Genomic DNA, 12,220 nt, shown 5'->3' on the forward strand with positions numbered 1-12,220 from the left:
ATGAAACCCATGCTTTTCAAAAATCCCATCTTCTGAGCATTTCCAAGCTGTTTAGATTGACACCTGGTCTAACTCAGATAATTTAATTTGAAATCTGTTAATGAACAACAAATTATTTACATTGATCATATTAGAAGCATTGCATTTTCAACTCAGAAGAATCACAACAGGAATAATTTAATTATGTTTCCTATCTTAGAAAAAATAAATTTATGACGTTAGAATATTTATAATTACGATTTGTCTATTTGCCAGTTTAAACAGTTAACATTGAAATTTTAGGAGTTTGTAGAAAACGGTATTTTATTTTTCATATTTAAATCAATTTAAAAATTAAGTATTATCTTCACCGTATTAAGATCAACATAGAAATTAAGTAGTCTTAAAAAGCATATATCAGTTTTATAAATTCACATGTTTATGATTAAATTCACATACTGCAAAGCAAATGTTTTATTTAAGATATTTTTTAATTTTTAAAAAAAAATAAATATTTGCGTTCTTATGATTTATCCAAATATTTGATTTTGACGGCTATTTTCAACGGTTGTAAATAACTCACTATTGGAAAATGGGAATCAAATTGGGGTAGAGTGGGATTCAAACCACGGACCTTTGGTCCGTGAGTCCGAGATACTAGCTACAGGACCACAACCCGATTCAATAAAATTTATTTATCTCTAATAAATCACTGTGTTTGTAGTCTCGTCATGCTGTACCGTTGTGGCCGCTGGTTTTGAGAGGGAAGGATCGCAAGTTTGTGTAGGAATTTTTTGGACAAATTCTAACAAAGTTTAAATTAAAGTTGGTTTATCGATCTTTCCCAACCTACCGTAACAATTTATGAAAATGTTTAAAGTTATCATAAAAAAAACAGCTTTAGTAAATCAACCACCTCTATAAAGAACAACTTTGTAAAAGCAAAATTGGCAGTCGGGCTCGGTTTGTATAGACCCATTTACTTTACTTTAGAGTATATTGGGCGGAAGAAACCGGAAATTTGAAATTATTTTTTACATACTCTACATAGGAAGAACAAATATACAGACAGAAGTCAATACATAAAACGATCAGTTTTATTGACTTTGTTATTTAGTTTTAAAAGTACGTCCTAATTTTAAGATAATTCAGAATCATAAATATTTTAAAAGTACTTTTTAAAATCTTATTTTATCTACATTTCCGTAAAAAAATATAATATAAATTTGAGTTTTGTTCGAATACTGTAATTTGTTCTTATGATTTATCCAAATGTTTTATTTTGAGTCATTTTTCAATGAGTTGTAAATATTTCACAATGAGAAAATAAGATTCAAGTTAGGGTAGAGGAGCATTTAAACCCCGGACCTTTGAGCCGTGAGTCTAAAACACTAGCCACAGGACCACAACCCGGTTTAAATAATAAAAAGATGGTTTCATTTGTATTTTGAGACTAAGGCCTCTCAAGCATAATAATTAATAAAGAGCAAAGTTTTGAACACAGAAAACTTTTTCCGTAGTAACTAAGGTGTTTTTGATCTTCGTTTTAATTTCAAAAAACTTCATCTAGGAAATTTCCTTTCAAAATTAATTTCGTTATTAAAAAAAGCCTTTATCAAATAAGGAGTAACTTACAACTAATTGTTTACTGTTAAATATGCCGTATTAGTACTTCAATCAACTCGGCGTCAATGGACTTGGATATAAGACACCCGGCATATTTAAAAAAAACTTACAGCGTAAAGAGTTGACAACGTCATATCCTTTCCTATTCAGTAGCTAGAATAAAAAAACTGACTTATCGACAGTTTGCTTTGTTTAAGTAGTGCCTTGCGTGCGAGTTGAGATAGTGCGTTTGGATGTCTCACACCCAGGTTCTAATGTTGCTCAAATGCAGAAATATATAAAGTAAAACTGGAAAGCACGTATACCTGGTTAGAAAAAATTCAAAAATATAGAATTGATATTATTTATTGAAACAGCACTGGCATTGTCGAAAAACATTGTGAAATGTATTAAATAAAAAGCATTATTAAGAGACTAGTAGAATTTATTTTGGAGCGCGAGTATGTATCATATTTAAATTTCGTTTTTATTACACATCAAATATATAATTAAATGGAAATTAATTTATGGTAGAGTGGGACTTGAACCTGGGACCTTTGGTCCGTGAATCTACAATGCTACCATGGCATATATATCTAGGTTCTAACAGGGGCGGAAGCAGCCAACGTACTAGGGAGAGTTATTTAACGAGAATATTGAGAGTAATGATGAGGGATTTTTTAATTAAAAAAAATTCCTTTACAATGGCAGTAAGTTTGTTTATGTTCAAATAACTATATACATGTACAAAAACGTTAAAAAACATTGTATACAAATTTTGTTTAAGATTCCTCCTTACTTAGATAATCTATTCTAAAGAAGACTGTAGACTGAAGACTGGTGTTTACTCACATCTCTATCTACAAGACTAAAACTCGACTTGAATTTTATCTCCTTAAAAGCATGTTTATGGAAAATACTTGTATAAAAAATGTTTCATAACTCTTATGTGATGTGTTCCATCAGTACTTACTCACATACATATATGCATAAGTCTAATACATACTCTTTGCCGTATTTCCCCTGGAGAAATCCGCTTTAGCAGTTTTCTAGGATAAATAGACAAATATTGTAGAATGACACGACTTTTTCCTTTAATAAAGCGGAAATTCCAAGCCATTTGGTTAAAGTAGTGAATTAACCGATTAGTTTTTTTCACAAACGCATTCCAAAGTTTTCTTTAAAACGTGCTCAAAGAAATATGTTTTTTTGTAAAATTTCGTATGGTATATTTTTATGTGGACGAGACAAAGAAAAATCGATTTTAAATCAATTTACAAGAGAGCTTACGTGTAACGTACGCCGATAGCTTTTGATATGAAAAAATAAGTAAAAAATATTTTCTCCACTGATCAGTATTTTAATATATTTTTAAACCAATCAACATAATAAAAAATATGTGTTTTAATGAATCAACACAAGTAACACGTTTGTGCAATTTATTTAATTTTGTTCTTGGATAAAGTTGTAACTGGTCATAATTTTATTTAAAATGTTAAATATAATTATTTTTTAAAAATATTCCAATACAGAATTTAACAGTAGCGCCATCACAGATGTTTATCACATCGATAAAAAGTCCTTAACCAACTTGACCGATTACAGTGGAAGAGGATACGTTTATCATGGTCACGTGATCTAACGTCAAACGTCAAAGCCAACGCGAGTAGAGTTTAGTATGATCTATCTAGTTTCAGTTTATCCGTTTATCGTTTGTTTTGCATATTGCAAGGTTTTATTTCTAAAGGGGTTTTTAATAAGGGCAGGTAGATTTTGAAATGAAACAAAACAAGTTGTGTATGAGGTATCAACAAAATTCTTTTTTATTTGAAAGGCCCATGTATGTCATTAAGTATGAAATATGACATCGTTTTAATGCCCGCCTCGGCTTTTTTAACCTAAGCATCTTTGGATCGATGATACTTCATAAAAAACTCACACAAGAGGTAGTATTTTACATGGCCAAGTAAGTGTAGGATATTGGTAAAATAAACCAAAGTAGGACTCAAAATGCCGAATACTCTTCTAGTAGAACGGAAGGCCGGTCAATGACTGTCAACAGACCGGCTTTTTCTTAAGAGTTTTAAGTGGTTTTTTCTTCATTAGTGCAAATGTTAAGTGAAGTTCTTGATTGGCCTACTTTAGAACTCCTAATTCCAATACTTATAAAATAGAAACTTTTTTCTATTTTATAAAAAAGAAGAAAAGTCCACAATTTAAAATTATTAACCTGGTACAAAATAAGCAACTTTCACATATATTTATTTATAAAACACTATTTACTGTTATATAACCTATTTTCTATTATTTATAAAAAATATTTAATTATGGCCTGTTTTAGCAAACGCTGAATTATTTTTTGGTTATAGAAATACCTTGTATTTAATGAAAAATTACGTGACATCATATACACAAAAGTTGTAACAATGACTAAAAATTTTAATATTAAACGATTTAATAATGTTCCTTTTTATCCAATAAACATTGTTATTAAAATCGTACTTATTATTGGTATCTTCTCAAAAGTAAGCATTTTACATTGAATAAAACACGTTAAATGCTTTGAAATACAAAACAAAGGAATTTGCTGGAAAAAATCAAGTAATTTACCCGCTTGTATAAAATAAATTACAAATTATTTACAATAACTGTCAGATCCCCGCCTTTTTGGACATATTTGTATCACTCTCTGACTCTTTTGATTCAATCACAAAAACATATTAGAAAATAATAAAATTGTTTGGTGATTAAATAACAAGAAGGACTATTGATCCACCAGTTGGTATAGGTTCAAATTGAAAACACAAGAATCAATACCATTATTTCAATCTAATTATAAATGTTTGCGAAAAGGTCAAAAACTAAATCACTCACCCCGGGCTCTGGGTTTTGTAAGAAGTTTCAAAACAATATTGTCGTATGCAATTTCTTCAGCTACTCCAGAATCCTTGACAAGTTTTTCCTTTACAGCGATACAGATGTTGTGTTTCGAAAGAAGTCCTTCTAATTCTTCAAAAGCCTGAAAAAAAATCCAAGTAATGAATAATTAATAATCAAATAATAAAATTTAATATGACATCCTTTTTTTAACCAATGAAATGACCACAATAAATGTAGAAATGCGTTTACATATTGATCGACATTTTGGTATTAAAATTCCGATTTAAACATTTTAATAAACTCTACTTTATGTGCGAACAGAAATTAGTTTTCACAAGAAAAAAGACGTTTACTTGGTTTACCGACGGGTACTTAAATCATTTTATAAAAATAAATAAAATCGTCCTAATTAGATTAATAAATACCCGTTTAGGGTCATCGCTTCACAAAGTTATATCTGCTGATGCGTATCCAATTAACAAACGCCGTGAGTTATATTTAAAATGTTTTTTTTTGGTCTCTTCTACCTTGATAAATTAGCCATAAATTCATTAACATAGCTAAGACAGTCCTTTATTATAGAACTTTAAACATAGCTCTGTAAAAGATGGTGTTATTTTGGTGACAACATACGGTCTTGAAACCATGTCAGCCAGAAGTGTCCACAAAATTAAGTGCACCCACCCGTCTATGGAAAGGCAAATGCACGTTTTATTTTGATGCCGAACAAGGAACGAGAAAAAAAAACGCCCTACAAAGGTGGCTGATATCGCTGTAAGAGTTGAAAGACAATAATGGCAGTGGGCGGGTCATGTGGCCAGACAAAGATTTGACCATAGTCGAGATGGATTGATGACATCGCGTGCTCAAGACAGGGAAATATGTATAAAAAAAGGGATGAGGCCTATATCCAGTAGAGGGAAAAACGGGCTGATATGAAGAAGTGCAAAGAAAAATTAGGCCGAAAGAGTTTAGCTCAAGATTCAAACACAAGCCACATTTCGACTCGGATTTAAATTATTATTATGAAATCTTATATTATATAATCTTATATCTTATATAATGATTTAAATTATTTATTGTCATGTATGTGTATTTTTCTTTTCGTAAACATTCGTTAATTTTCCCAATAATTTATTTTGTGTCGACTCTGAAACCAACACAGATTGGATTATAAGTGAATTAGGAATCAATTTACGCACAATTTATCTTTAATAAACAAAATACTCGTAGAATATTGATCAATATAACACGATGTTTATTTTATGTTTGAATTACTACTGTTGTTAACCGTTTGTTCTAAAAGTTACTATTTGTTTTTAAAAAATCATCATTCAGTTTGTATTCAAATTATGAAAATATTTTTTGAATATAATCATTAAAAAAAACTACTAATAATTCAACATTAATAAATATCCTAATAGGCACTCATTTAAACAAAAAAAAAACGGGTTGTGGTTTCTTGGCTAGTGCAGCAGAATCGAAGCCTAGTTTCATACCTTGCTCTACCACAATTTGATTCCCGTTTTCTTATAGAGAATTATTTTGAACTCGTTGGAAATGCTCCCGAAAACTGAAATATTTAGGAAAAGAACAAACAAAAAAATGGATAAGAAAATATCCGGAATAAAAGAAACCTGCTTCACAATCTTGGACACGCCAAATGTATAAACATTCAAATGTCGATATAAACTAAATGCAAAAACATAACAGCACATTAATATGTTGTGACATATTATGTGGATCTTTACCTTATACTGACTAATCTCTTGATGTTTTTTGCATCTTTAGTTAAGTTACTTGTAACTAATTTAATTGTATTTTTTTTAAATCAATGATGAACAAAGCTATATTGCGCTATATATAAATGTGTCAGATACCATCAACACATTTTTCGAAACTGCTTATTTCATATTTATGCGTAAGGATTTTGTAGCAATGTGAGCTTTTATGTAACTTTATTTAAAACGTAGGAATGATTATCATGCATTCATGTATCAAATGATAAAGATACCCTGCAATTGCTTGCATCATGATTGGACATAAAAAAGACAAAATTTATATTCTAAGCAAAACTTTGTGGTCATTCATTATGAAAAAATAAATATAAAACAACTTTGCTTTTAACCATTTTTTTTTCTGTTGACCGTTTTCAAAACTGCACAAGCTTTTTTATTAAGGTTTACTTAAAGAAGGAATTATATTATTTTTATTTTTACAGCCCTTTTTAAATATTATCACACACTTGTTATATTTAATCGTATAAAGACATATTACAAAAAAAATTACGTATCCCTAACTATATGAGGCCAAAAGCCCTGTGTTGAGTTGATATACAACAAAATAGAAAGTGGAAGAATGCATATTATTAAAGAATACTAAAAAAAATATTAATATACATAAACGTAAATTTCAATAAACATCTGGAAAAAACGCCAAAAAGATTTTTGCATTAAAAAAAATTGTTTATGCACCACAACAGGCCAGGAGGCCCAATAACAGTGGTGAATTACATCACAGAACACCCAGGCTTGAGTAAAATCACATTTAATTTTTGTGTTCTCACCGGGAATCGAACCCGGAAACGTCCGTGTGTGAGTCAAGTTTCTTGACCGCTACACCAAGGAGGCTGCCTTATATATAAATCTATTCAATGTCTCGCAGCAGTATCATGCAGTAGTCTCTTATCTTAGACAAAACCCACACTTGTACACTTCTCCTGAAAATGGCCTTCGTTTTGTATTACTTGATATGTTCATCTAGGACCTTGAACACTCTTTGGGCCACAAACGTTACATTTCAATATATATGGAGCTAATAAATCACGTGTTTTAGTCATATTGTTCTGTTTATGACAGGAAGTGTTAAGTGTGATGGATGCGATCTTTAAAACTAGACAGAAGAAACAAAAAAAACGAAAGATAAATTAATACAAGAAAAATAATATATTAAAATAATTAGCACCTAATTGATAAAATATTTAAACAAAAACAAAAACGCAAGCTTACAAATAAATATTAATATTCTACTACCTTAATAGATAAAGCTAACCCACCCAAACATTGGAGGTGGATTGTTTTTATAAAAGAAAAATTAATAAGCAATCATCTTATTCCCTACTGTGTTTTTTTACTGACATTTCTTGGTAGAACTGCATTTTTAATTATTATATTTGAAAAGAGTTTAAAGTTTTATTCCACTTTTATTTATAATTTTCACCAGTGACCGGGTTTCGTCGTGACCGACATCGTCAGACTCACTGGTCCGCCACTGGTAAAAATTCATAAATAAAAGTGGAATAAAACTTTATACGTATTTTTATTATTTCCTACCATCAAATATCAAACCCGAATTCTACAAAACTGATAATAAAAGAACATTTTTTTAAAATCACAAAGACAAAGTCCTTAAATATAATATATTTGGCAAATACCAATTATTGAATTTTAATGATTGCGATTCAATCAACTTTGATAAAACTAAAAGAAACTTTAATATTAGAGTAAAAGAACACTTTAGGTGCCAAAATAATTCATTTTTTTAAACCGTCTGATTTATTACCTCCATATGTATCAATGTAATCTTAGTAATCACCGTAAAAATAAAATATGATTTAGTTCATAAGTTAGGTTAACCTTAATAAAGAAGCTTGTGTTCCTTTGAAACCGGTCGGTGGAAAACAAAAATGTTAAAAACCAATTTTATTATTTTTAAAAATATTAATAATAAACGAAAAATGTAATTTTTTTATTTTATAAAAAAATACAGAAGATAATTGAATATTTTTTTTATTATTAGCAGATACAAAATTATGTTAATTTTACATCACTTTAAATTATTAAAGTAATTTTAGTAGTTGTTTGAGCAACATCGTAGATATTATTAACAATATCGGATATGTTTACATTGAATAAAGGATATTTTTAAATTTATAAAGAAAGTCTAGATCTTTGTTTTTGTAACTTAACCTAGTCTCTAAATACGAAACGTTTTTTTCTTTTTTCAGCTACAAAATATTGAATTTATCTGCTTGCGGAAAATTTCTTTGGCTTTTTTTCTTTTAAGCGTTTTGAGAGAGTTTTCTTACCTTGATTCCATAGTTTGATTCCTCGTAGATAATGCTGACATAGCTCCAACCAAGTTCCCTCACAATGTCCACCATCGCCTTGACCTGGTAGTGATCGGATGGAATAGTTCTCGTGAAATACTCGAAACGTTGCTTGTTGGACAACTCAGGACTTGTAGAGAAGAATGAGACCTGTAACAATGAAATAAAATTTATGTTTGGTTTTAAAAATTAAATTAAGTTTATTTTTTATTATTAATAAACCATATTACTCAAAGTATTTTACAATTATAATACGTTGAATTACATTCCCAGGAGTTACAATAACTCAATTTGGGACATAAATAATATAAGCATTTAGAAAATAACACATATTGAGAACAACAAAGAAACAAAGCAATTTTAGCACCTTTATAACTAAATATGCAACAACAATATATACGCCTAAAACATTTTCTTGCATAAACAGAATAAATATGTATAAAAAACGCTTTTAAGAATAAAAAAGGAGTGAATCTACTAAGGGAGATAAGGTCATTAACATCACATGCCGTGTAGATGATGCTGTCATAGTGATGATGAGAACATATCCATCTCAGTTAGTAAACGTCTAGATGCCTAAGAAATGTCGTATAGTAAAATGAACACATGATTATTGGAAACATAATTCGGATATACAAAACATGTCTCAGACCAAATCATGGTGTATACAACAGAGGCGAGGATAGATAGAGAGAAAATAGAAAATACGAAAAACCAAGTAGAAAAACCAAATAGAAAAACTAAATAGAAAAACCAAATATGTACAGAAGCGCTAAAAAAATATTCTAACACAAATAAATATCCTCAAACACACTTTCGAACAATTTTTATTACAAAATAGTGTTTTGTTTTCAAACATCATGTTGTTTTATCAGGTTCAAGCAAAAATTCCGAATCAAATATTGTAGTAAGATATGAAGTTTAGTGTACTTACATCATGTTCTATGAACTATTGTGTTTGAATAAGAGAGTAAAAGATTATAATTAATTCAAAAGAATATTGTAAATAATATTTCATGTCTAGTTAAATTAGAATGTTTTAACTGGTATGGAAAGAAAATAAGTTAATGTGTATGTTAAAACATACACAAAAAGGCAGATATTGCAAATTCGGTCATCTAAACGACTCAAAAAGCATTCGTTATTTTCTCCTATGTTAATTTTGAAAACATGAAAAAAAGCTAAATTACTGTATTCTTAAAATACGTTTCAAAATGAAATAAGGGACGGTTATATTTGTAGGCAGAAAACGTTAGTTTAAAAAAGTGCTGCAACAAGCACAGAAGAGTGTTCATTACTTGAAAAGTTGGAACTAAAGAGTAAATTTGAATACATTAACATAGTAAATTCACTTCGTAACCTTCCTGAAAAATTAAAGTACTTTGACTTAAAAAATGTTAAGTAAACGTAGTTTTCTCTTCTATAAATATTCATTTAAAGAGTTTTTGATTAATCTTCTTTTGTGATTGTAAAAGCACTTGCGACTTTAAACATCATTCTAACGCTAATACGCAAAATTTTCAACAAAATGTTTTTAGGATATTTTAAAACCATTATATCATACCAACAATATAAAAATTTAACTACGCTGACACACATAAGGGCCGCCATTTGAGCCGTTAGCCGTTTTCTCAAATAACAATTGGTCGCCATTGCCTATTATTTTACAAAAGCTTACAAATCAGCGATGAAGTTTATATATTATATTAACAGTGTAATCCTTGGTTCTGTAAAAGGAATTACAGACCTTGGTATCATATTTGATGAACAACTTTCTTTTGGTAGTCATATAGAAAATATTAATATTGATGTTTTTTGTTGATATTTCTTGATAAAATTCCATAGTTAATGATTATGATAAAATAATAAATAAAGTTATCAATGAAACTTCTTGGTTTAGTTTTGCTTTTTTTATTATTTGACTAACGAGCGCTTTCGCATAAGTAGGTATTTTCAAGACTGGTGAATTTTTTACTACGTTTACAGCTTTTATACTATTTTTAACATATTTTGGAGATAAGAAGATCAAATAAGTATTTTAGCAGCGGACAGAAAACATTACTTACAACGTCGAAAGCGCTCGTTGGTCAAAATAATAAAAAGTAAAACTAAACCAAGAAGTTTAATAAATAATTTTATTTAAAATTTTATCAAAGTCATTAAATTTAGAAAATATATCAAAAAAGGGTATGCGCATACCTGAATTTGTGTTGAGGTCAGCAAAAGATTTTAAATAAATGTTATCAATCAAAGCATTCAATTGTTTATTAGTTGAGAGTCAGTTAAAATCAAATTCTTAAATTTGGTTTACTATCTATGCTACATTGTTACAAAATTGAAAAAATCCAGCATAAATTTTTCCGGTTCATAAATTTTAAACTGAATTTTCTGCGAGAAAGAATAAACTAAAGTTTTTAAAATTAGCAATAAAATAATAATATCTTAAGTATCCGTTTTTTAAGTTGTTAAAAATATTTTTGAAGTTCCTGATTTGGACTTATGTACCTATTTCAATGTGCCTAATCGGTCAATGAAGCATCAAATTTATTTTAGATAAATGAATAAATCTAAGTCGAATTTGCACATAATTTCTCTGTTTCCGAAAATTCGCTTTCTCGGGAACAAACACATTGATGACCCAAAATAAGTTTTATTTGCTAAAACTTTATCAATCTTCAAGAACCAATTATCCTCAACTAAATTTTAATAATACTTGAGCTTCTGGTATTTTTATTATTTTAATAAATATTTATTTTCATTTTGGAATAAACATTTACATCTAAAAATTGTTTATAACTTCTGTATATTTAAAAGCCGTCTGAGCGAAACGAAAGTAAATTATACTATTCATATTAAAAGATGAGGAATGTGAAATCAGGTTATGAGTTTGGCAAGAGAGAAAAAAAGGAACCAAGGAAAGAAAAGGAATATAAATATAAATTTAAAAAAACAAAAATAAAATAAGAAAGGTCAGGGTTCTAAGAATATAAAGTTGCATTTTGGGCGACTTTTGAAGGTGTTTTTTTATATGAAGAGGTGGTTCATTATAAAGTCTAGCACTTTGAACAAAAATTGAATAGATGAAGAATGATGTGTCAAAGAATGGAAAGTGTTCTCTCCTCAGAAGAATGAGGCAAAAGACCATGATCAGAAAGAAAAATAAAATTTTCAGGAAGTTACTTTGGAGCGCAAAGGTTGTAAAAAATATTATATAGAAGTAAGAGAGATCAAAAGTTTATGCGCTGATAAAAACGAAGCCACTTGAGTTCGGAGTGAATTTGTGATACATGGTCATACTATTTGAGACGAAAAATAAAGCGGATGCTTTGTTTCTGCAAACGCTTCACACGATCTATGAGTTCCACATTGACGTCAAGATAGCAAATATTAGCATAACACAGAGAAACAAAAATAATGGATTAGGACATATCTTTTTATATTTTTGGTTGGAAAACAATTTTGAAGTATTTTCAGTAAATAGAGGGAGCGATGAAACTTCTTCTCAACCTCTGTGATTAGTTCTTGCCACGTTTTACTATAAGATTATTCATCATCATCATCATTCTCTATCCACACGTAATGGTGCATAGAGCACTGCATTGGTACACCAATCGTAGCGTTACTTGATCATTTTTATAACATGAAGGT

The 12,220-nt window shown here is 29.2% G+C and overlaps 1 protein-coding gene across 1 annotated transcript in view; it reads right to left on the bottom strand.

Moving 5' to 3' along the window:
* Positions 1 to 12,220, bottom strand: part of LOC148281008 (metabotropic glutamate receptor 2-like) — a 508,075-nt gene that overhangs the window by 280,623 nt on the left and 215,232 nt on the right. The window contains 2 exon segments of the mRNA XM_088227463.1: positions 4,459 to 4,603; positions 8,552 to 8,722. Of these exon segments, the coding sequence (XP_088083589.1) occupies positions 4,459 to 4,603; positions 8,552 to 8,722 (316 nt within the window).

Source organism: Micrasema longulum, unplaced genomic scaffold (genome assembly GCF_059751315.1).
Source record: "Micrasema longulum isolate JH-2025_06_02 unplaced genomic scaffold, ASM5975131v1 h1tg000505l, whole genome shotgun sequence".
NCBI lineage: Eukaryota > Metazoa > Arthropoda > Insecta > Trichoptera > Brachycentridae > Micrasema > Micrasema longulum.